Source organism: Mesoplodon mirus (genome assembly GCF_964341445.2).
Source record: "Mesoplodon mirus genome assembly, chromosome: 3".
Classification (NCBI taxonomy): domain Eukaryota; kingdom Metazoa; phylum Chordata; class Mammalia; order Artiodactyla; family Ziphiidae; genus Mesoplodon; species Mesoplodon mirus.
Window position 1 is genome coordinate 5,405,689 of NC_138978.1, and position 25,202 is coordinate 5,430,890.

The 25,202-nt window shown below is 56.4% G+C and overlaps 1 protein-coding gene across 1 annotated transcript in view; it reads left to right on the forward strand.

Annotated features, from left to right (window-relative positions):
• The window catches only part of CAMTA1 (calmodulin binding transcription activator 1), a 916,345-nt gene that overhangs the window by 629,530 nt on the left and 261,613 nt on the right, over window positions 1–25,202 (forward strand). Inside the window, 1 exon segment of the mRNA XM_082612607.1 lies at window positions 23,611–23,682. Within this exon segment, the coding sequence (XP_082468733.1) occupies window positions 23,611–23,682 (72 nt within the window).

Here is a 25,202-nt window from a genome sequence, read left to right on the forward strand (position 1 = left end):
GTAGGAAACAGGCCGTGCTCTGGCTTACCTTGTTCCTTCGTTGGTGCTGCAGTGTGGTTGGCAGCACCGCCCCCATCCCGGCCCGGGCACGGTGGCCTGGCCACGCCTGCTCCCTCCACCCACCCCCCGGCTTCTAGAACAAGGCGGGCTCTGCCTGCACTGCCCACCTACTCCTATCATCCAGCCAAAGGGGAGAGCGGACGCTGAGCAGAATCAGGGCCCAGGGGAGGCCTGGATTCCAGAAGCTTCTGAGGGCTGCTCTGTGCCTGCATCAGCCAGCAGTCCTCTCTCAAGAGCCCCCTCCCCTGGCTCCCGGAGACCCCCGACTGGCCTCACCCCTCGTGTTTCCGTGGAGGAGTGCTGACTCGTTGGTTTCCGCTCTCCCATCTCTGTCTGGAATTCATCTACATCAAAGCGAGGTCCCTTCTGTTCAGCACTCAGCGAGGCTGTGGTGATTAAGCACTTAAATTGATTAATCAAATTTCCTGTGATGAGAACTACTATCATTCATTAATGTGAGCGGGATTATAAATAAGAGTCGGCAGATACAGGAGGCAAACATGTTGACAGATCGATGCGGCGGCCTGAATCACAAGTAGGCGCCTGCCCCTGAGGAGCTGTAGGCAGCCTGGAGACAGAGCCTCCCTGAAGACAAAATTAGACGGAGATGAAAGAATCCCCATTTTCATAAAGAGAGATGCCCAGATGAGCAGGCACCCCGGGGGGTGGGAGTGGGGCCCAGGTTGGCACAGCGATGGAAGCAGCTCCCGGGGGGGAAGCCCCTGGACGTCGGAATTGCACACCAGTTGAGGATACGGGTTTTGGAGTCGGGCCAGCCCTGGGTTCAAATCCTGCCTCCGTGGCTCACGCACTAGGTACTCAGTTGAGATGCTCACCTCCATCCCCCACTGGCGAGATGTGGATGTTAGTGCCCCCTCCCTCATTGGATCGTCAGTAAGGTTAGATGAGGGGATGTCTGGAAGGCACTTTTTATCCATTCTACAAATACTTATTGAGCACCTACTGCATGCCCGTGCCACGCTGGTATGTAGAGATTTGCCCGGAATCGGGCAAATCCTCGTGGAGCTGGCATACTAGTGGAGAACAGACATTGAACAGGAGTCCTGCTTGATGACTGGGTCCGGTGCTGGGGAGGTCTGGGAAGAAGGACACGGTCTGGGGGCAGTAACCAGGGAGCCTGGCCTCCTCCAGGGGCAGGGAGACTTCCTGGAAGGAGGAACATTTTGTCTGAGCTCTAAGGAAAGCGTGGGGCTAACTCGGTGTAAGGAGGTGCAGGTGGGCAGGGCGGGGAGGTGGAAAGACTGTTCCAGAGGGAGAGAAAAGCACGGACGAGGCCCTGACATGAGAAGCAGTAGGGCCTGGATGGGAGCCGTCCAGAGGCCAGCGTGGCCAAAACACCCAGCAAGCCAGGAGGACGGCATCCCCAGGGGAGTCTGGGAGGTGGACAGCAGCCAGGTTCCTCTGGGCTTCTGGCTGTGTTGAGGATCTGGGTTTTGTCAGTCAGCACTGCCTAGGTGGCAGCTTTGATTGTGAGTGGCTCAGGGATGGGGACGGATGTCTCCCCTGAGGCACAGGAGGGAGCGTCCTGCCAGCCCGGGGCAGTCCACCGCCCCATCCTTCCCAGGTGCCACATTCTCTGCTGACCTTCTGGACCCCAGGAAACATGAAGTCTGTTCAGTCCTTGGTCTTCAAGCACTTCTTCCTGCCCGTGGTTCCTCCCCCCAGAACCCTCTCCCTGATTTCTGGCCTCCTTGACTCCAACACAACTTCAGTTTCCAGCTTAAGTGTACTGCTTCCCCACCCGGGTCAAAGCCTCCTCCCCACTCCCTCCCCTATCCCCACCATGACAGCCCCACAAAGCACTGCAGCCTCTTGTTCATAACCCAGTTGCAGAGGAAGCTCACCCCTGACGTGTGTGATGCTCTGCCTGACACCTGTTTCCCCACTCATGTGGGTGGTAGGCCCCAGGAGGCAGGGGCCAGGTCTGCTTTGGTTCCCAGTGCATCCTCAGACCCTGTGTAGGGCCTGGCACAGGGAAAATCTTAGCAAATGCTTGTTGAGTTCACGGATGCTGAGTCAAGGTGCTCAGAAGCATCATGGTAATAGTTGTGGCTGTTCCAGAAGAGAGCGGGCAGGGTAGAGGACCCCCAGCCCTGGGCATCCAGGTCCGCATCTTCTGGGTGTCAGGACTGAGCTCCTGCTTGGCAGATGGCTGTGCTAAGATGCTGGAACCTGCCCCTGCCTTCCAGCAGCATCCAGTGGGACAAGGGAGATGACCGAGTCAAGATATCATTGCAACGCACTGAGGTTAGGGCTGTGTAGACGGAGGCTCAGAGCAGAGGTCAGGGGATGTTCTGGATGGGCTGATGCCAGGGCTGGCTTTTTAGGAGACATGGGAGTTGGGAAAAGAGGGGAATTGGGGTTCTAGGCAGAGGGGTGGGCAACATGCAAACTGCCCCTGCCCCTCAAGTCCCTGCCCCCTTTTCTGTCTATTTTTACCTCCCAACATCCTGTTCAGCCTCTGCAAGGGCCCCAGCTACACAGGCCAGAAGGAGGAGGCCCAGCCTCCCACCCACACCTCTGCCTGGACACGAGGACCAGGAAACGTCATTCTTGGTCTGATGAGGCCCACACATCGTGATCCAGCAATGAGCCATTGGAGCCTGCCCTCCTTCAGGCCCCCAGAAAGAGACTGCAAGAGTCTGGTGGGGAGGGGGACCGGGGGGTGGGGACATGGAGCGGGGAGAAGCCAGATCCCCTCCCTTGGAGGAAACCCACTGGTGCTCAGGGAGATTAAAACTATCACTCCTTGCTGAATTGGTCTCTTCCACTGTTTTGCTAAATAATTAAGGCCCCTTATTAAAAGAGTTACCATCTTAAACATGTCAGCTCTTTATCTGTCACGTCCTTCCTCTGGAGTGCGGCCTCAGGGCCATGTCCAAGCACCCCAGCCAGGGTTAACGGTTGCCCCAGGACCCAAGATCTTCTCAAGCAGTTTTTGAGGATGCCCTGTACACCTGGCTCTGGAAGAGGCACAGATGTCTGGCGGCTCAGCCTGGCCCTCTCTGGGCGGTTTCTGCACGTGACAGGCCCCCACCAGCTTGGCTCAGGGAATGAGAAGGGGGCGGGGCAGGGCAGGCTGCAGCCCGTTTTCCACGGTGCGCTTCGCCCAGCCCAGGATTCTGTATGCGTTCTTTTCTCTTCCCTTGGCACCGGGCTGGGCTGGGGCCGGTAAGCTAAGGAGGCCTAGTTCTGCTGTCAGGGGGGCTCCCCACTAGGCAGGGAGGAGACAGGGAGGTAGACCCCTAAGGTGCGGTGAGGTCTCAGCCCCGCTGTGATGGCCGGTGAGTAGAGGGGCATGGGGGTGCCGAGGAAGGACCACCTGGCGAAGCCTCGGAGTCTGAGCTGGATCAGAGGAAGGGTGGGTGTTCGCAGGGCCCCCTGAAGGACACATACAAGTTCACTGACCCTGGAAACGGGGCTTTCTTTTCTCCAACCCTCCAAAACCAAAGCAGAGCAGGTGCAAAGACATAGAGGGCTGGAAGCATGCGGCGCGTCCAGAGACTCGTCCAACCAACAAATGAGCGCCTACTGTACGCCAGAAGCCATGTCAGGCCCAGAGAATACAAAAATGAGAGGGACCCTTATCTACCCCTCATAAAATTTGCAGTCTAGTAGGGGGAACAGACTAGAAACAGCCCCTGACGCTAAATAAAATCTGTCCTCATGAAAGCGTGTTCTGGCAACCTCTGTAGTGCAGAGGGAGGAGTGATAACTTCTAAGCATCAGCTGGGAGGGGGAAGGGATGCCTTCCAGGAGGAGAGAACATCTAAGCAGGTTTTGAAGGATATGCCTGAATTCACTCGGAATGTGGAGTAGTTTGGTGTGACCTTAACAGATGGGGGCAAGGAGGGAAGTGTCAATGAATGAGACCAGAGAAAGGCTGAGGAGTGGAGGGGAAGGAGGGAGCTAGAGCCTTCTGGAATGATCTAAGCAGGGAAGGCTGCTGCTCTGAGAAGAGATTGCAGAAGCGACCTGCTGGCAGGGCTGGTGCAGGGGAAGCCTACGGGAGTTGTGACTGGAGCTGAGTCTGAAGGGGTGGGCAGCAGAGTGATGCCCGCCACCCACAGGGGGGCTGAAGGCTGGGCCGGGGTGGCCCGCAGGGTGTGGCTGCACAGACAGAGCAAACTGCTCAAGGTGACCCTGGACCTGGGAGAGGCCCCACCTGGAGTCAGGGGGTTGACCCAAGACCCTGCACGGTGGAAGGATTTAGTTGCCCCCTGGACTGTGAGGCCCAGGCTGCCTGACGCCAGGGGAGCCAGAGAGACGGCGGGGCACTCGGGACCCGGCAAGGACTTGGCTTCAGCAGGGGGCCAACCTTCAGTCACGTCTACCCTCACGTTAGAAGAATCTGGCACTTGGTTTGAGTTTTTCAAATCTTCCAAGAAGGTCTAAGCCATCAAAGTCACCTCCTAAGTGATCAAAATCTCAAATTGCTGCTGCTACGACAATGGCCAGGGGTGGAGGGACCGAGGTAGGTGTGACCTGACGTCTGCCCCCCGGGCCATGATTTGAGCAAATAGTCAGGAGTCAAGATGGTGTCAGGGGGCTCCTGGCATCTGGGGGTCCAAAGACTTGGGTTCCCATCCGGGCAAGCCTGGCCCTACCTGGGCTGAGGCTATGGTCACTGGAGGCAGTACTTTCCTCATCTGGAAGCTGAAAGAGTCGGGCTAGCGAGTAGCTGATCCCAGCAAGCCTTTCAGCTTCAGACATTTTTCCGACTCGATGCATCTTCCACCCACCCACTCACCTTGCTGTGGGCAAGAGTTAAGTTTTAATGAGAAAAGAATTTCTCTCCAGAATATTGAGTATAATTAAAACTCTGCCCTGAAAAAAATAAAGATACCAGCAAACACAGAGCATACTAGAGTAAGTGAAAATGTTGAAAGACAACCCCCATTTTCCTCTCCCTGTGACATGGATTATTAAGTCAGGTTCGAAAAAGTTCCTATTAAATATTTAAATATCGCATTAAATATTCATCGTCTCAAAAATTGCTTCCTAACAGACCTTTAGGTAAATATAACAATATTTGATCACAAAAGCTGCATGGCCTGACAGAGGCTCCGAAAGGGTGAGAATCCGTCTGGGGCTCGGTTCCCCCAGGCATGGGGAATCCCGCTCGCGGGGAGGAGGCTGGGAGAGCAGGACAGAGGCTCCAGGCTCCCTCCAGTGAGGGGCCTGGGGGACCACAGGTTGACTGATGGAGTGCATGAGCCTCAGAGAGATGAAGTGACCTCCAAGGCCACGCGCCTTGTAGGGTTAGTGGTTCGGGGGAGCTGGGCCCGCGTTGATAGGGTTCTCCTCTAGGGGGCGCTTCGGCAGGCTCCCAAGAAACCCCTCCTCCAGAAGGGGCCGCCTTCTAGCTGTGAGATCCCAGCTTGTGCCACCGCGGGAGGTGCTGTGAAAGGAACCTTCTGTCAGACCAGTGGCTGGGCTGGAAACCCTTCAGGTCCCTTCTGGGGGCTGTGGTGGGAGGTGCTTCTCCAGGTCTTCCCCAAACTGTGCCCATGGCCCCGCCGTTCCTTGAACGGGCATCTGGTCTACCAAAGCGGGGCAGAAACAGCTCTCCGTGGGCAGCAGCTGGTTTTCCAACCTCCCGGGTACAGTGCAGCGGGCTCTACCAGCGGGTGAGCAGACCCCCTCCTGTGCCACCCTCTTCTCCCTCCCCCCCCACACAAGCCCTGGGTGTTTGCAGAGTAGAGAGTCTGGATGCCCATGCCCAGGCCGCCCTCACCCCCCACCTCCCCAGGCAAATTCTGGGTGAGGAGGAGGCCACGAGGATTGACGGGCGTCCTTTACCAGCAGCAGGCATGGAGCTGGGGGCAGGGGCTCCCCGTGCAGAATCCTGATACAGGACTCCTGTTCTAAGTGCTCTAGTTCCAGCTCCTTACGCCGGCAGGCAGGAAGGTGTAAGATCTGACGCTTCGGTGGATCTGGAGTGTTCTCGAGCCTCCATGTCCCGGAGGAAGGCCCACGTGCTGGGAGAGAGCCTGACCTCCGAGGGGGCGGGCACCCGGCTGAGGTCCCCTGCAGAGGCGGTGTGTTCTGCTCCAGAGTGGGGACGGGGCCCCTTGGCAGGCCTTCACCCGTCCTGCTTGCTCTGCCGTCCGGGCTAGTGGGCACCCATGGGTGGAAAATGGCTCTAAGGCAGAGAAGCAAAATCTTTGCCCAGACGAACAGTAACCTGTTGCGACCGTTGATCACCAACATGGCCTGTCTGGGACCAGCGGGTGGGCGGCAGTGGGGGAACTGGGCCAGAGGCTCAGGGCAGCTGCTGGAAGGTGCCGCTGGCCCGGGAAGATGGCTGGTTTGCCTGTTTTTAAGGAAAACTGCGAAGAGCCTCATCCCAGGGATGGGGGGGTTCTCTGGACAAGCCATGGGGCTGATGGTTGCAGGATCCCTCGTCAGGGTGGAGCCAGGGTTTCTTAACCTGAAACTGCGCCCAAGCTGGTCGGGGGCGGGGCCCACTGGCATCTTCCCGACCTGAGGCCCCTGCTTCCCACCGGGGAGGACGGAAGCAGGTTGGGAGCAACGGGAGAGGCAATACCGGCCCCCGCGCTGAGCAGAGGTGCAGCCAGCGTGTGCCTAGAGCAGGCCAGGCCACCGCCCAGCGCTGTCCCTTCGCCGCGAGGCCTCACTTTCTTCTCTTAGAAAACAGGCCTGAGACAATGCTGGGCTCCCCTCTCAAAGCAGTTCCCGGCGTGCAAGGCCTCTGACGCCATCCTTTGAAATGGAGAGGTAGCTGAGGGATAAGACGGGGAAGGGGTCTCAGTTCTGGCCTTACCATCACGTTACCTTTAAGGCCAGGAGTCCTGCTTGGAGAGACGGGCTGAGGTTGAAGTCCCAGCATCTGGTCCAGCAGGGATGCGGCCCACTAGGGGGCCACAGGCACCAGCTTTGAGTCTGCCCAGCAAGCCCTGGGTCCGAATCCCTGTTAAACTTGGACAAGCACTCGCGTCTCTGAGGCTTGGGCCATCCTCCCAGTGGGATTCTAATTCCCTCCTTGAAGGACCATCGTGAGCACAGAGTGAGGATGTGTGCCTAGCAGCCAGTGTCCAGTGTCACTTGTTCAGGTAACAGTGGCCAGAGACACAAAAGCCCAGGGAGATGAGCCCAGTGGCCGAGCTGAATGCAGAATGCAGAAGGCGTGACATCACACAAGAGATTTCCATTAGCAGCAGCAGCAAGAGGGGAAGCGGGACCCCTGAGGCCTCAGCCCCCACTTTGGTGTGGAGGAGCCACTGCAGCCCACGGGCCTTGTAAGCAGCCCAGATGCAGAACTGGAGCCACTGAATTAGCCACAGGTGCCCGGGGCTGTGAGCCCCACCACGCCCCGACTCTACCTGCAGGATTCAATACCTCCCCGTGCAGGTTAGCAGAATATTGGATTCTGAAGAGTCATATTTTAACGCTGCCCAATAGTTGCAGGCGACAGAAAACCTGTTTCTTTCCCATTTTATACATCCAGGAAATTTGTACCACATGCAGCCTGCATGTCATTACACACTTTAAAATATTGCATTCTCTCTCTCTAGAACCCGAAGATCCATCACGAGGCAGGTAAAATGCAGGGCAGGGGGTGAGAGCCCCTCCTGCCTTGGCCCCTGTCTTCCCCCTGCCCCACTCCAGGGGAGAGCCATTTACGTGATGTTCTCACCTGCAGGCTGCACCTCTCAGAACCTACAGGGCTGGGTTTTGGAAGGTGGATTTCCAGAGCTCCGGAACACAGTGTGTGGGGCGGCTGTGGCTACCTAGACGGCCCAGAGCAGCTCAGCCCCTGGGCTCCACCCGCATGGACCTCATTTCCGCCAGCCCCCCTCCCTCCCCCCAGCACCAGCTGGCCCCCCTCCCCGCGGCAGCACTGCCCGGGGCAGGGTCTGGACTCTGCCTGGGGGATGCCGACACCACTTGGAAGCTCAGGCTCCATCTCTCCTGAGGGATATTTCCTCCTTTGGTCCTTAGCCCAAACACCTTTTCTAGAATGTTCGGTGCCAGGATTGGGAGGCATAGAGGAACATGAGACCAAACCTCCTTGAGAAGCCTTTCAAAGGGGCAGAAAGCCTCCATGCCTGCCTTCCTTCTCTGTGCAGGCTCCTAGCGAGGCCTGGTGTAGACGGTTGAGTTTGGGTGGAGCTCCAGCAGCGGGCGTCCCTGCCAGCCCCCTTTCCCCCAACCAACATCCCACAGCCTGTCCCCTGGCAATCCTGGTTTTTTCCCAGCTGGGTTCGGACAACAGACCGTTCCAAGTACCTCCTCTGTGCCAGGCCTCTGCAGATATGGGAGGAGGGGGGGTCAACAGGGGGGAAATGGAAGGTCAAGTCCACACCCAGGAGGAGGGGACTGCGTCACTGAGAAGATGAGCCTCTCAGAAATGGATGGAGAAGGATGCAGACAGGCAGGGCAACCCCGGCTCCAGGGCTGAGATCTAGACAGCAGGTGCTGGGCAGGGAACCAGGCAGGAAGGGTGGGCCAGCCCCCGTGCCAGGACGTGAGCCCCAGAGGCTGGGTCAGCCTTGTCTGGACCCCCATGGAGTCCCCAGCACCTTGAACAGGGCCCGGCACACAGTAGGTGCTCGGCTAGCGTGTGTCAGCTGGACAGGTGGCCTCACGGGTAGGCCGCTCTCTCCTCCATCCTCCGAGGTCCCGGAGCGGAGGCAGCTGCCCCGGGGGACTGGGTACAGAGGGGTCCCTATCCCTTGTCTGTGCCTGGGCCACTGTCTTGGTTTTTTTTTTTTTTTAATTGAGGGGAAGCTCCCAGAACATAGAATGAACCATTCTTAAGTGAAAAATCCCGAGGTGCCTCATGTATCCATAATATTGCACAGCTTCTGTCTAGTTCCAAAATGTCTTCATTGCCCCCAAAGGAAGCCCCCTACCCATCAGCAGTCACTCCCTGCCCCCCCGACCCAGCCCCCGGTAAACCTCCGTCTGCTTTCTGACTCCATGGATTTACCTAATCTGTATAGTTCCTATAAAAGAAACCATACAGTCTGTGACCTTTGGGGCCTGGTTTCTTAGAGGACTGTTTTCTAGATTCATCAGAGTTGGAATAGGTATCAGTGCCTCCGTCCTTTTTACGGCTAAACCACATTCCTTGGTGTGGCTGTGCTGCGTTGTGCTTATCTGTGCGTCCCCGGGTGGCCTGTTTCCACCTCCTGTGAAGAGTGTTGCTAGGGACATGAGTGTGTGAGTACATTTTTCAATTCTTTGGGTACGTATCTGCGAGTGGAATTGCTGGGTCGTATGGTAGTTCTAGGTTTAGCTTTTTGAGGACCAGGAAACAATTCCTCCACGAGGTTCAAGTGGGATGTTTGAATAGACTTCCAAGCCACCCGCAGTGCCAGGCTCTGGGGAAACAGAGGGCTCTTGCCCTTCAAGGAGTGGACGTGTTGGCAGGGGGGCTGTGTTCTGAGGAACAAGACGGAGTAGGTGGGACCCAGACCGAAGCGGGTGGGCACGGAGTTGGCACTTTATCCTGGGGCAGGGGTGGCCGCCTCGAGGATTTACGGTAGAGAAGGGATGGGATCGGATGCTTGTCTGTGAAACGCTGTCCTTGCTGTTGAGCGGGAAGCCAGGGGGCCGTGGAGCCGTGCAGCCAGCCAGGTGAAGAGGGTGGCGCAGGTACAGCAGAGGGGCTGGCAGGCTTTGGGGTGGGCTGATGGGTGACGAGGCTTCTGTGGGGCCATTCCCGAGCTGTGCCCGCGGGTCCGCTCACCCTGCACTGCTTCCTCCACTCTGGTGGTCCCCGATGGGCGGGCAGTGCTCTGACCAGCGGTCGGGACCCACCCACCTTCCCTCCTCTCTCCAGAGTAGAAGGCGATGCCTGCAGAGCAGACTTCCAGGCAGAAGAGAGGCATTGGCTGTGGTGGGTAGAAGCCCCCGACCCTGCAAGAGGGAAGGAGAGGCGGGCAGGAGCCTCATCTCCCCTGGGGCTGCGGAGGGGTCTCTGCTCCTACAGGCCTCAGCCCCTCCCTGCAGCCTGGCCCACACGGCCAGGCCGGGGCCAGGAAATGTGTCCTGGTGTGTGGTTTGTTCCATAAAAGTCAGTCCGGGGCTTCCCTGGTGGCTCAGTGGTTGAGAGTCCACCTGCCGATGCAGGGGACGCGGGTTCGTGCCCCGGTCCGGGAAGATCCCACATGCCGCGGAGCGGCTGGGTCCGTGAGCCATGGCCGCTGAGCCTGTGCGTCTGGAGCCTGTGCTCCACAATAGGAGAGGCCACAGCAGTGAGAGGTCCGCGTACCGCATTAAAAAAAAAAAAAAAAAATTCAGTCCGGCCGGTCTGGAGGAAAGCTGGGAATGTCAAGGGAAGCCTGGACAGAATCCAGGACGATCCACTTTTTCCACAACAGGAGGGTCCCTGCATGCATCCAGTGCGGGGGAGGACTTCCAGCTCCAGGTCCCCAGGAGCTCCTGACTCTTGCCCCCTCCCTCTTCCATTTCCATTTTGGCTGGTTCTAGGCAGCTCAGCCGCTGCTGCTTATTTTAAAACGAGCCCTGGATACTTGAGGAAGCTGGAGAGAAAGGATGGGGGTGACCCCCTCCACACACACACACACACACACACACACACACACAGCTTCAGCAGGGTCGGGGCGGCTGCGGGGAAACCGCTGTGATCCCAGGGATGGGCGCAGGTGAGATGGCATCCTTGTGGAATAGCATCCTGAGATCGCAGAAGGAGGGCGTCTCCGGGGAAACCGGGGGAGCCTCTGTTTATTGAAGCCTCTGTGCCGCTTGCTGCAAACACATTGTCATCTGATCCTCATTTAGTCCAGCAAGCCTGCAGGTTTGGGGTCGTTGTCCAACTGCCTTGTGTTAACCAGGATGTTGAGATTCAAAGTCACCAAGTCCATCCCACCTCCCTCCTGGAGTCATTGTGCTATATCTCCAGATGTGCAGGAGTCACACCCAGATCTGGATCCAACACCCAAGCCCCCCCTCCAGGCACCAGGGTCCTCCACCCAAGAAGGAGGAGGGTCAGATCAGAGACTTGAGGCTCAGGGAGACTCAGTGACACAGCCAAGGTTCAGAGGCCGCTAAATGCCACCAGGGCGGGTGGGGAGCGCGGCTTGTGCTCGGGCACCGGGAGACACCGAGAGCGCAGATGTCTTCAGCACGTTTGTCGCTAGGGGTCAGGGCGTGGCTGAGCTCACCCCGCTTGGTACTTCAGTCAGCTTCCTGAGAACCGGACTCCCTGCCCATCCTGGCATCTCTCTTCGGCCGGAACTGGCCATTGGCGTGATTCCATTTGTGTGTGTTTCTGACTCGGCCCCTGGATCAGGTTTCTGATGTGGGGAGCGCCTTTCACAGGTGGGCTCTGCCCTCTGTCTTTTGTGGGGATGTTTTGTGAACTTGAGAAAAAATCGGGAAAAGGCCAATTCCCTCTGTCCAGCCCACTAATTCTGCATGCTCAGGCCCAAATTAACCTTGGCAAGGCTTTGAGAGGAGAGAGTAATTCTAACCTTAAAAATCTGCTGATTAAAGCTGGTTTCAGGAATTCGATTCCACTTACTGTCTTGGCATGGAGCCCAGCCTTGCATTAACATAGCCACAGACCCGGTCCTGGAGTTTCCCTCCAGCTTCTTAAGAAACACAACCCCATCGCCTGCTTTACGCAAGAATTCCTCGCCTGGGCTCCCTGGCTGCGAGCGGCTGTGTGTGTAGAAGGGGAGCCTGGGTACCTGGATGGTGTCATGGGTGCCTGGATGGGGCGGTGCTGGGAGCTGGGTTCTAGCAGGTTCTGGAGCGAAGCAATAATTACAGCCAGAAATGCCAGCCCCACGTGTGCTGAGCAGGGCAGCGGTCAGAGGGCCGGCTGAGTCCTGGGCAGCTCTTGCCCTCTGTGCCATCCGGAATGGCCTCTGGGGGCTTTGGGGTGTCCTCCCTTCTGGAAACAGGGGACCGAGGCACGGAGGACGAGAAGGCAAGGCCAGATACCTGGGAATGTGCACTGAAAGCTCCTAGCACCAAGGACACAGCCCCTGGCCCCCTCAGAGGCTCAATGTCCCCTGTCCAATTAGTAACCACTTAGGCTAAAATGTGCAAGTCCTGTTACGATGTGTCAGCCTAAACAGGCCGATTGACAAAGGGAACACCAGCCAGACCAAGAGATACTTGTGGGAGTTCGTTTTTCTCATCAGAGTCCTCGGTGCAGGGGGGCCCAGCAAAAAATGAAGGGGCTCTGAAACCGCTGGTGGAAACAAGCGGGGAGGGAGAGGGGCGGGACAGAACGGAGGAGGGAGGCCACAACCAGTATAAACCACTTTCAAGATCAGGTCCAGCCACCTGGCAGGGTTCCAGGAAACAGGTCTCCGCAATGCACTTCGATGAGAGAAAGGAAATTTCACTTTATTTATTATTTACATCCAGTACTCTTAGCAAGTATTTGAGATATAAACAGCCTAGACACATTGAAACAGGTTAAAGGACAGGAACCTCAGAGTGGGGAGGTAACCGAATCAGAAGTTGGAGAGAGAGAGAGAGAGGGAGGGAGAGAGAGAGAGAGAAAGAGGAGTTCTTCCTGCTGCTGGCAGGACGGCTGATGCTGAGCTGAGCTGCCTGCTGCACCCCGTGAGGAGAGAGGGTGAATGAACACCCTAGTGGGGGCCCCTGGGAACCAGGTGCCGGGAGGGATTTCTGAGACACGGAAATGCCCCGGGCAGCAGGTTCCCCAGAGCAGTTTGGCAAGTGCTGGGGATAGAGAGAGAGAGAGGAGACCGCATAGACCCGGCTGAGGGTCCCCAGAGGGCGGGCAAGTGGACAGGTGAGGGCGGCTACGTACCTGTACTGGACCCCAGCAGAGGCTCCTTCCCGGGGTCACGGAGCCGAACCGCTGGGAACAGCCGCTGGGAGACACCACGGAGGGTTAAACCCACTGCCCCTCCGTCCTGCTCTGATCTGCTGCTTGAGATTCGTGACTGGGATCAACTCCTTCCCTAAATCTAAATCTAACTCAATTTCTAGCTATTATTCCATTCTTTGCCCACTAGTTTATTAATCCTGGAGCCCCCAAAAACAATAAAGCTGAAGCTCCAAGGGATTTTATTTATATCTTTAAACATGATTTTTATGCCTTTTTATTTAAAAATCCAGTTAACTTCTATCGCACCCCACACTCGTGTCGTGGTTAGGCTGCAGCGGCCCTATTTACACGCGCCCCTCCTGCAGATGCCCAGACACCCCCGTAGGGAGGGGGCCCAGGTGAGCGGAGACAGGTGGGGGTGCCGGGGGTGCCAGACTGTCACCTCCCCGATCCCTAGAAAAGGCCGGCAGTGAGGGGACTTCCCAGAGCTCACACTGTCCCCTGGACCCTTACCTCTGCCTCTCATTTCTTCCTCACGTTCCTTTATAGCTACTGAAAGGGCCTGTGCTATACAGATGGTCTAGAACTTTCCGTGGAGTTATTGGGGGAGGCTCCAGCGTGAGAATTGAGTGCCTCTCTCCAAGATCCACCCCCCTTGTTTCTCACCGCTCCCCACCCAAACCAGGGGCCAGGAAGAAATGAGGTGGTGGACCCTAAACCACTGCACCCCCATTGGGGGTGGGGTCAGGGGCAGTGCCTCCTGCTTCCATCCTTCCCTGGGGCCACAGCCCCCCTGTCCTCCCCCCAACAGAGCCCCTACCTAGAGGGTCTCTGTGGCCCTTTCTGCTTGCCCAAGATGCCACCCCCTACCCCCAGGTGCCCCTCCTCTGAGCTCCTACCAATGCAGGTGCCTGGGGGAGGGCGTCTCGCCTGTCTCCAGGGACTAGGGACCCACGGGTGCTTCCTGAAGGACAACGGGGTGGGGTCACACGTGTCCCAGGCCTGCCAGGCACTGCCCTGGTCTCCTGGCTGTGTCCCCGGCACGTTGCCCATCTGGGAGGGGTGGACGTTTGCTACCCCCAGTCCCTCCAGCTCTGAGGACACATCCCTGTGACCTTGGGCAAGGTGTTGACATCTCTGAACCCCCGCTCCCGCATCTGCAGACAGGGGTTCAGGCTCTGGGAGATGCCGTTGAAGGAGGCCAGGTCAATGATGATCTAATATTCCAGATCTCTCCTGTCACCCAACCCCGAAGGCCGAACCAGACTGCAATCCATTTAGCTCAAACTCATTTTAAAGCAATTCACTATTTAACAAGTTCTGAGGCCCAGTGCTTTCACAGGCAGCATGCGAATTGAATCATTTGGTCTAATCTTAGATTAATACGAACAAAATCCTCCAGCGAGGACAGTCCTGGGAGCAGCCCAGGAATCCATCCCTTTGTCTTTGATGAAGGCAGGCCCTGCAGAAGGCCTGACCCTCGGCCATCGGCGTGGATGCCTGAGTGACGCCATCCGGGTGGCATGCCAGGGCAGAGGGAACGAGGGCTTTGAGCCAGGCAAGGGCGGGTTTGCGTCCTCCTCTGCCTCTTGCTACCACATGACTTTGGACAGACTACTAGCCTGTTCAGCCTTGGCCTTCCCTGTGGATGCTCTGAGCAGGACGAACGCAGACAAAAGGCAAGAGGAACTCCATGTCACCGCCCCCCTCCCAACCGTGTCCCTGCATGAGATCTGCTCAGGACCTTCCAGGATCTTCGGCTCTCAGGTGTCTGGGAAGCAGAGCTGCTTGGACCTACTCCTGCCCCCTTGCAGCAGCTGCCACTGGTTTGGGGAGATCTGGAAGGTGCTGGAGGGTTTTTACTTCCCCCTGCCCTTTGGAGAGCTCCTGCTTCTACAGGGCATGTCAGAACTTTGGCAGCAAGGACCCGTGTTTTACCCCAGCCTGGGAGCCCTGCAGCTCTGCCCACTCAGGTGCCTTCCTGCCCCACTGAGGGTCCCAGGGCTGGGATCACAGCCCAAATAGGTGAGGGTCCCTCCCTGGTGTTGTCACCCCTAATCCAGAAGAGAGAGGCTTTGTTGCTTCTTGGGTCGCAGCCGAAACGATGGGACTCTTGCTGCCGGCCACATAGAGACAGCCCAACGGTAGTGGGAGGGAAGAAACACAAGGAAGACACACAGAAATGAGAGATGGAGACAGAGAGGGGGACGGGGGGTGGGAGGGAGGCAGGGAAACCTGTGGGATGAGATCTGAGTTCTAGCCACGCTCCTGCACTTGTTCCTTGAATTCCCATAGTCCTCCCAGGAAATCTGCTTTAACATGCAGGGTCCAGGCTGGTGGGAAGGAAAAGCCATGAAAATCAAGCACCTTTGCTTTCATTGCAAAGTCATCTGCCGCCACTTGTCAACGTGTCTGATTGGGGATTTGATAGAACCGTCTGTGTTGTCCCACATGGAGGATTTGGATAGGAAAGATGGCAAAGCTGGGAAGGAGCTGACATCCTTGCCCAGGCCGATTCCTCTGCTCAAGATCCCTTTCGAGTCCACCTGGCCTGGTCTTGTCCATGTGGCCAACTCCAGCTCACCCTTTTGGACCCATCACAGATGTCACTTCCTCTTAGGTGACTTTGGCAACCTTCAGTATGAAAAGGGGGGTCCTTCCCTTTCTGGGGGCTCCATCACACCCTCTCCTGGGGCACCTTGCACTTATCCTCGGGGCTGTTTTGATCTGGTTTTGTTTGTTTGCTTGGCTGTCTCTCAACCACCAGATTGGGGGTCCTGGAGGCAAGGGCTCAAGCCAGGCACAGAGCAGACAGTCATGACATGTGGTTGACACACCCTCCTCTTACATGTAAGCCAAGGCCCAGCCCACCCCCGGGTGCCCTTTCTGGGAGAGTGTGGCTGTCACCCCATCTGGCCCCAGCACTGGAATCTTCACCTGCCCTGCCTGGAATATTCTGAGTAAACGGCTCCTGCCTTGTCGTCACTGCAGAGCAGGATTAAATCATCATCCCGGTGGATTTTGCCTTCCCTTATATTATCTCTTTCTCTTCTGTCACCTTTATGCTATGACACATCTTAAAATCTATTCATCTTTGTCGTGTGTGCATTAGATTCAAGTGTGTGAGATCAACCAGGCACCTTAAAAATCTATTTTCACTCTGACTGCCTTGTGCAGACAGTCACTGATCCAGGGGGAGAGAGGTGAGGCCCCTGGGGGACCCGGGGCCAGGCCACTGAGGGAGAGTGCGGGCCACCGCCACGAGCCTAACCCAACTCTTGGGCCCCCCGGCCGGTGGCCTGGCTGCTGGGGGACTGGTGCAGGACATTGGCAGAGGAACTAGTAGACGGACCCTCATAAGGAGGGTTAGGGATGGAGATTCGCTGTAAGCGTCCTAGCATCGGTGTCGAACCTGAAGCGACCGTAGAGGCCTGCCTGGTCCAGTCTCTTTGCCTCATGGCTGGGGAGACTGAGACCCAGGGGGCATTTGTGACTGACCAGCTCCCCAGCTGGCAGTTGACCACACTGACAAGAGAGATGGCGACTGCTTCCCACTGTGGGGACCAGGCAGATCCCTGGACCTGCCTAAGCTGCCACCCACCTGCCCCTTCACCAAAACCCCCCGCACCCGTGGCAATCCAAGATGGCACCCGCCTCCCTCACCTCCTCGCATCCAAGTCCCCTCCATGGCGGACGCCCCCACCCGTGAAGCAGTCTTGCAGAAGTCCTGCCTCATTGCTTTTCAACACTGCCCTCATCCCGTCCTTCTGCAGAACTCTCCCTCTTCCCCTCTCCAGCCTGACCTGACAGGGCGTCAGACCCTTGGCGCCCTCTCAGCCATCAGCACACACGTTGGCCCCAGCACCAACCATTGACCCCTGCTACACTCACTCTAGCCTCGGGGAAGCAGGTGTTATCCCTGCATTCAAGGAGGTTCTGGTTGGGGAGATGGGGCGGGGCGGAGCCGGGGAGCGAGGTTTTCTGAGCCCAGGGGCTTGGGGATACACTCACAGACTGATTCAAGCAGTTAGCGACCTCCAAACATTCCAACTCCCCAAAATGGAGCCACCACCCTGCAGTCCCAACCTCCACTTCTTCCCCCAATCCCTAGCTTCCCCAAATCTTGGGCCCTGGGGTCTCAGCTTCCAAGAGGCCCAGCTGAACATCCCTGAATCGGGCCGCACTGTTGTGCTCCGGAGCCTCAGTGTCCGATAGAACCTTCCGTGACGATGGGTTTTTCTGAGCCATCCAACATGATGGCCGCTCCTTCCATGTGGTAGGAGAGCACTTGAAATGAGCCTAGTGCAACCGAGGAAGTGGAGTTTCTATTTTATTTCCTTCTATGTAATGGGAATTGGAATTGAAATTTGAACAGCCTCATGTGACTCCTGGTTGCCACACCCTCCTCTAGAGAGGCCTGTCATGCGGGGCTATGGATGTGCGTTCCCCCAGTCCACTGAGGAAGATGCTGGCCTCATGTTTCCCCAGAGAAGGAGGGAGACAGCAAGGCTTGGCTTTGGGGGTTCCCTGTCTCCTGTCGGAGGGGGCCCCCAAAACAGAATGAAAAGGTCTTCCCCAGAGAAGAAATTTCATAGGCTTTATCAAGGCCATGGGGATGTAAAGCAGCTTCACATCTCCAATCCTGCGCTACCTGCTTTCAGCTGCCCTTACTTTATCTCACTGAATTCCGCTTGGTTAATAAAATGAAGGCACTGGACAGGGAGAGGAAGCCTTGATTTCACTGAGCACCTGTTACATGCCAGGAAGTCCTCCAGGCCAAGCATGGTGCCCGAGTGTCTACTCGTCTCACATTTAGGTGATACACGTCACACTCAGGCCAGAAAACAAACATCCACAACTAAGTCTAGTTCGAAAGACAACCAGGTCCTCTGAGAGCTGTCTGTAGACAATGAGGGGAAAGATACTGTGTTCAATACTCACTCTTAAGTGTATTTATTAAACGTACAGTCTATTATTTTCTATGCACTTGGGCCTTTGTTGCTCCCTCCTTGCCCGGCATCGATATTCACATCGTATGGAAATCAACAAAAGTTCATTGAACACCTGCTACATGGAAATCACCGCAGGGAATTTTACAAAGGACCATACAATTCACATTCCTCCCAATCTGACGGGTCAGGGTTAGCAACCTATGGCCCACGGGCTGGAGCCAACCCAGCACCTATTTTTGTATGGCCCGTGAGCTAAGAATGGTCTCCACATTTTTTTTAAAGGTTGGGGGAAAAAAATCAAAAGAAGAATGATATTCATGACAGGTGAAAATTACGCAAAGTTCAATTTACAATGTCCATAAATAAAGTTTGGGGACACATTCATTACCTGTCGTCTAAGCTGCTTTTGCCCCATAAGGCAGAGCTGAGCAGCTACAGCAGAGACCATCTAACTCACGAGGCCGAGAACATCTACCATATGGCCCTTTGCCGAAAGTCTGCCAGCCCCTGCGATAGGTGAGCTAATGGTGACAGAGATGGTGGCTATGATACCCCAAAGCAGAGTCCACCTCCCGTGCTGCCCCCTGACCCCAAATGGGTCATTTCCAGGGGCTCCTCCCACTGGCCGGCTCAGGAGAGGCTCCCTGGAGGAGGGAGGCTCTGAGATGGACTCGGGCAGGGTAGGGTTTGCACAGGAGAGGACGAAACCCATCCTGGGGGGTGGGACAGTATGAGGGAAAGCCTGGAAGTGGGGACAGCAAGTCAGCCATTTTCTAGAGCAGAAGCCGAGAGTGGAGGGGACAATGGGAGGGCTGAGCTCACGCCAGAGAGAGACAGAGAGACAGAGATGGAGAAGCAGCTTCATCTCTCAGAGCCATTGAGAGCTGGAGCTAGAGGGGACCCACCCTCCAGTCCCAATCCCCCACCCATAAAGCTGCGCTCACCACCTGAGATGCTCCCTTCTTGGCCCACCGAGACCATCGGGTATCAAGCCCTAATGGACCTTCTGGCCCCCAGGGGACCTCTGGCAGCTGAGTCTGTTGGGGAAAAGTCCCTCTGAGGAGGTTTGAGGCTGATGCTTTCTTCAGAAACGTCCCTTTCTGAAGCATATATTTTGAACTGAAGGGAGCTCTTGTTTGCTATTGGTTTCCCCTGTAATTTTATCTTTCCTCTTTACTTAAAAAAAAAAAAAAGCCCCGTAGACTCATACAAGCAATTCTGAGTATTTAAGAAAAAAATTCTTCCTTGCTCCACTGTCATGTTCAAGGGAAGATGTCAGACCTTCATTTCCCAATAGAACCAATTTGAACGTTGCTTTCACCTACAGGGTGACGTTCTCCTGGGTTTCCTATAAACAGCTGGTTGCTTTCTCTTTTTCTTTCTTTGTTTTATGTGATACACATAAACAAGGGGCCCAGGGTGTGCTTTCCCGTACACACCTCCACACGCGTGTGTACCCACCCGCTTACACACACGCACACGCACCTGCATCCGCCAGCCCCAGGATGTGACTCTCCCTCCCAGCATATCACGGCCCCCAAATTCAAAGCTCAACCCAGGGACCCCCAAGGGACCCCCAGAGCCTGATCCAAAAGCACCAGGAGTTTGTACAACACAGATGACTACAGACAAAGTTGATTGCTTTCTTGATTAGTGGTTAAAGGGAATGGATTTGATACGCTGCGTCGTGAGATAGTGTGCAATTAATCCCCGATTGGCTTGGTGATGACACTGTCTTGAGGACTGGAAATGGGCAGAAGTGGTCCAGCGTGAGGGCAGTGGTGACGATGGGAACTGGCCAGAGAGCCTGGGAGCAGGACAGGACCATGGGTGGTTTGGGGTTGTGAGGTACGTGGGCACACGGTGAGGCAGCCCAGCACGCCACGTGCCTGCTGCTCGGAGCATCTGCAAGTTCAGCCTCCCCTGCTCTGTCCACCTGAGCCAGCAGGCATGGCTCTGTGCTGCAGAACCCAGCCTGAGTGGATGGACCCCACTCTGGGCCTCTCCACGTGACTCCAACACCGTCCCTGTGCGGAGGATGTGGAGAGCACTGTGGCCAGCCCAGATCCAGCACCAGCTCTCAGAAACGTACTGCTTTCTGTGTGTCTCCCCTTGGGGGCCTTACGAGCTCCTCAGAAATCTGAAATCAGCCCCTCCCGGCCAGCCTGCTGCACCCCCAGGGCTTCCTGTGCGTGGGACCACTGTGTACCTGGGTACCTGTCTGCACAGCCAGGAGCTGGGCATCATCCTTACCCCTGCCAATGTTTCCATTTCTCTGCCGCTGCCGCCTCTGCTCCCAGCATGCCTCCTGGACTCAGGACTGGACCTGGTGCCCCTGCCCTCCCCGACCCTGGTCCCTGGCCCCACGGCTGCCACAGTGAGCTTCGGAACGCAGATGTTCCTTTGTTCCCAGCCACCCCAGGGTGAAGCCAATGTCCTTGCTGTAGTCCCTGTGGCCTCTTGTGATCTGACCCGCTTTGTCTCCCCAGAACTTGCCTCTCGCCACGCCCCCAGGCAGTGGACGCTCCAGTCCATCCCAATGTCCTTACGGGTCCTCAAGCCCAGCCCACTGTGTCTCACCTCCTGTCCCCACGTGCATTTCCTGAAGCTGGAAATACTCTCTTTCACTCTTCCCTTTCAGCCGTGCTCCCCTGAAAGCCCCCGTAGCTTCCCCTGAACCCTCTCTCACCTGCTGTCCTGGGCAGCCCAGCACAAGCATCAGCTCTCGACCCTCACAACCACCCAGAAGACAGAAAAAGGACGGTGCCCGTTTTGCAGCCGGACAGGACAAGGGCCCTCCCAGCTGGTGAACAGCAGGTCTCCCACTTCCAGCAGGATCCCCCGCTCAGAAATCCTCCCTTGCTGACTCTAGCTCACCAAGACTGGGCGCCAGAAGCCCACTTCCAGACAAGGGAACCCGGCTACCCAACACCTGTCAGTTTTCCCTGAAACTGAAGCTCAACCCTTTAAACACTAAACGTGGAGCCATTTTCCAGGATGGTTTTCTAGTCTTGTTTTAGAAAGACTTGAGCCTTCAGAGTTCCCCAAGCAGAAATTAAACATGTGCTGTCTCTGGATCCTTCCCTGTACCAGGCTGTAGAGACCAGTGTCCTGAGGGTACTGGGTGGGGGAACTGGGGCTCCCCTTCATTCAAAGGTCCTGCCTGCCAGGAGCCCCCCGTTCAGGGAATAGAGATGGACAAGTGAGCCATGGGGTGACCAGCGCACTGGGCCAGGCAGCGTGGGAAGGGTCCAGTGCCCTCGGGCTTCTTGCATACTTGGGGCTACCTGGGGCCCACTCTCATCAGGGGTACCTCTCTCCCACCTTCCTAAGATTGTGGATCTCATCTGTGGAGACCAGAGACATCGGATCACCAGGGTGTTTACAGTAAATATCTAAAAATAGACTAACAAGTTCTGAGTGAGGCCCCGAGGGTTCCTCTAATTAAAATGCATGAGCCTTGATGCAGAAACAGCGATTTTTCTTTTTAACATCATTCTGTTTATTGGATGGTTCTGGGGTGGGGAGGGTGCCTGAGAGAGGGGTGCTGGGGCGTCTTGGGGGAGAACGGGCTGTGCTTTCTTCCTGGGCTCTCACAGGAGGGACACGCAGTAGTTGTTCGGTAAAGTCTCGGTGACTCCTTAGTACGAGGTTCAAGGTTGCCGCAGCCCAACACAGATAGATACGCGTTGGATGAAGGGGAAGATGGTGCTGCAAATCAAGCGTGTTCTTTTCAAGTTCAAGAACAAGCGGTAGAGAGAGAAAGAGACAGGTGAAGCAGGGCATTCACGGCAAACTCTCGAGAGGGATGAGCGGTGAGAAAGAGCAGATGGGAAGCCTTAACTTCAAAGAGAGCAAGAGAATTCCTCTCTCAACAATTTGTCTCCCTCCATCGGGCTCACTGCATGAGTGAAAGCGAGGAGACTGCCCATGAGAACACCCAAATTACAAAGGAAAAGGGCTGATGTAAGTTGCGGGTGGGTTGCTCGTCCGTTGCAACCAAACGCTCACAGAAAATGTCCAAACACCAGTCTCCTCTGGCAAGAAGGAATGGCTATCAGTTTTTTTGTTTTTTTTTAAGAAAGAAACACACAGTTTATTGAAAACCAGAAAAGTCAGGAAAGAATATTGCCTTCTTAATAATAAATACATTTCGTGGGCAAGAATTGCAAGGGAGCCGTTTAAATTAATTTCTGCTTTGTTTGTTTGGTTTGTACAGGGCTTAAGTCCCAGCTGACAGCAATCTGTAAAGGTTCTAACATATTGGAAATCTGATTTTCTTGCAGCCAGAATCCCACAGTCCAAAATGATTTCTCTTTCAACTCTGTTAATCAGACAGGCAAGGCTCAAATGGACTCCTAGTCAAACCAAATTGCACTTGGTCTTTTTGGGAGTGTGAAAAATATCTGATGAAAGCTGTAAAGGCAGAGCTGCCGGCCATTTCTCTCTGCAGAATTGGTGTCGGTGTTGGGGGACTACGGTGAGAGGGGAAGGGAAGACCTTGCGCATCCTTCATCCTCTGAGGCTCTGTGGTCCTGCCTTCTCTTTCTGCCCCACCCCTTCTGGAACGTGTGCTTTGGGAAGCTAGGGGAACTCTGAGGAAAATAGAAGGAGCTCATTCTAGTTTGGAATTGGAGGCTCCAAAAGAAAAGGCCAAGGGCTTCCCTGGTGGCGCAGTGGTTGAGAGTCCGCCTGCCGAGGCAGGGGACACGGGTTCGTGCCCCGGTCCGGAAAGATCCCACATGCCGCAGGGCAGCTGGGCCCGTGAGCCATGGCCGCTGAGCCTGCGCATCCGGAGCCTGTGCTCCACAACGGGAGAGGCCACAGCAGTGAGAGGCCTGCATATCGCAAAAAAAAAGAAAAGGCCAAATCTCCTCCCACTCAGACTCTGAGCGTTCAGTTTCAGGAAGAACACTTAGTCCCTTTTCCTCACCCCTGCCGGCAGGCAAGCCCCCACGGTGCCCAGCGTGCGGTGTGCTCCCCTGACTTGTCCCACCGGTCAGCTCCACCCTCCTGGATCTAAGTGACAAGCTCCATGAGAGCTGTCCCTCCTCATGTCCCCTCTACATGCTGTTCCTGAACTTAAATCCTCACCCACCTTCTTCTCCAAGCTGGCTCTAGCTGGTTTCTAAAACCAAATCCATCTGTAAAAGATGCAGGTTTATACTTGGAACAAACACAAATGTGACTAGAAAACTGTAAATAAAACCCAGCCAGTCGGGGTGTGCACAAAGGGCCCCAAGCTCTGGAAGTCAGTCCTAGGAAGTGCTGCTCCTCCCTGGCCCACCAGCCTTGGAGCTCCTACCAGCCAGGGCTGCCAGGGACGGCTCTCCTTGGCTGGGAAAGGTCTGGAGTATGTGTGTGCTTGAATCAATTCCGTCCGTCCCCATACACCAAGGGGTCTTCACCCAGGTTCTATGCATGAACGTCAGGGTAAACCCCAGCCCCTCAAATGATAGGCAAAATGTATACATATGTGCATTCCTGTGGCCCCTGGCTTTTCTGGGTTCCCACGTGCCCCCATGGCCCTCACAAGGGCGAGCACCCCAGCTGTCCATCCATGTTTGCCCACTGGTGTTTCCCAGCTGTGCTTCCTAGGTGTGTCCCAGACCTTGGCCTTGGTCCTGGAGCCGGCTGTGGAGGCGCCCGCGCCTCGGTCTCCCGGGGGTGGTGGCAGCGTCCGCGGCCCTCTCTTGCCCTTCCTCTGCTGCGCCGTCTTCCTCCCTCCCTTCCCTCTTTCCAACTGAACTCTCGTTTCTCCTCTCTCCCTAGTGCTTGTACGGCTGCTATGTCCACTCCTCCATCATCCCCACCTTCCACCGGAGGTGTTACTGGCTCCTTCAGGTACGTGGCTGGGACTGGATTCTTCTTCCGTCTCCGGCGCTGGGGACGGGGCTGCGGAGGGAGCTGAGTGGGGTGGGGCTCCTGCGTGCGGCGGTCCCAGGCCCAGGCGCCCTGGCCAGCTTTCCTAGAGATGTCGGCGTGTGGCGCTGAGGCCAGCTTCGGGGCCGGCCCGGTGTGATGTCAGAGGCCAGCAAGAGCAGGAAGCCTGGTGGGGGGCATCCTTGTCCGCCGCATGAGGATAACGTCCCGCCAGCTGCTTCCAGGGTGCCTCAGTTTCCTCTGATTGAGGACAGGAAAAAGGCTGGGTGGGCAACCTGCCCCTGACTGAGAAAAGCCTTTGCACGGAAAACCGCAGGTGGGTTAGTCGTCAGCACATGTGGAAAATCAGCTCCCAGAGTCATGCCAGTTGTAGCTGGATAGATTGGGATGGTTGTTGGGAGACCAGGAGCTCCTGGCTCAGAGGGAAGGAGCTCTATAATCGATTTGTGATGTCTGCTGTGGAGCAGGATGGAGAAAGGGGTGGAGAAGCCACCCAGTCGCCAAAGCTCCAAGGGAGGCCTGGCTCCCGGATCTCTGTGCATGGCGCTGGTGCACAGCCCCGAGGCCGCCCAGCCCAGAGCCGACTGGCTGTGTTGGTGGTCGTCTTGCTTGTGGAAGGTGTTGCTGTGAGTGGGAAGGTCTGAGGGGTCTGCCCAGCGAGCCTGGACCTGGGTCCTTTCCGAAGCTCGACCTCTGATTTGCAGCTGCGCTCTGTAGGACACATCCCCGGGGGGTCCCGGCAGCATCACTCCAACTTCTTCCTACGGCCTCTGCCCAGGAATTGCTGCCTCTGGCCTTTTCCCCCAGAGGTCTCACTTTCTGCATAGCCTGGGCCCCAGGGGTCTGGGGATCTCCGTGACCTGGGAGACGCGGTTGGGAGGGGTCCAGCCGATGGGAAAGCAAGCCCCCCCGCCAATGCTCATGGCGCGTGTTCTGAGAGAAAGCTGCACATGCCATGGAGTGCAGAAGGGCCACTGGTCCCGGGGAAGGTGGCCTGGAAGGTGTCTGCTGGGCACAGGGCTGCCTCAGTGGCCCACCTAGACCAGGCCCTCCGTCCATCAACTCGTCCTCATCTCCCCCAGCCAACCCCCCGCCCCCGCCGCCATACACTTCCGTTCCCCTTATTCCCCAGAAATAACTGTCTGTGGTTCAACGAGTTCATTGACGGGCGGCACCTGAGACCGTCAGACGAGGTGCTGATGTGCAGACACGGCTTCCCCAACACCTTGCCCGTTACAGTCTCCTGGGTCTGTCCCCCTCAGAGGTTGGTGTGGAACACCTGCCTTTCTACCTGCTCAGCCCTGCGTCCTTGTGAAGGGGACCTTCCGTGTAATCCTGGGAGGCTGCTTTCCAGGTCTTGTTAACAAGAATGGACCCGAGGCATTTTGCCATTTGGTGAAGGGTCTTCTCCGTGGCTGCAGGGGGCGGGAGTGGGCTCCTCCTTGCCAGCAGAGATGTGGTGCTGTTAGAACATGTCCCTG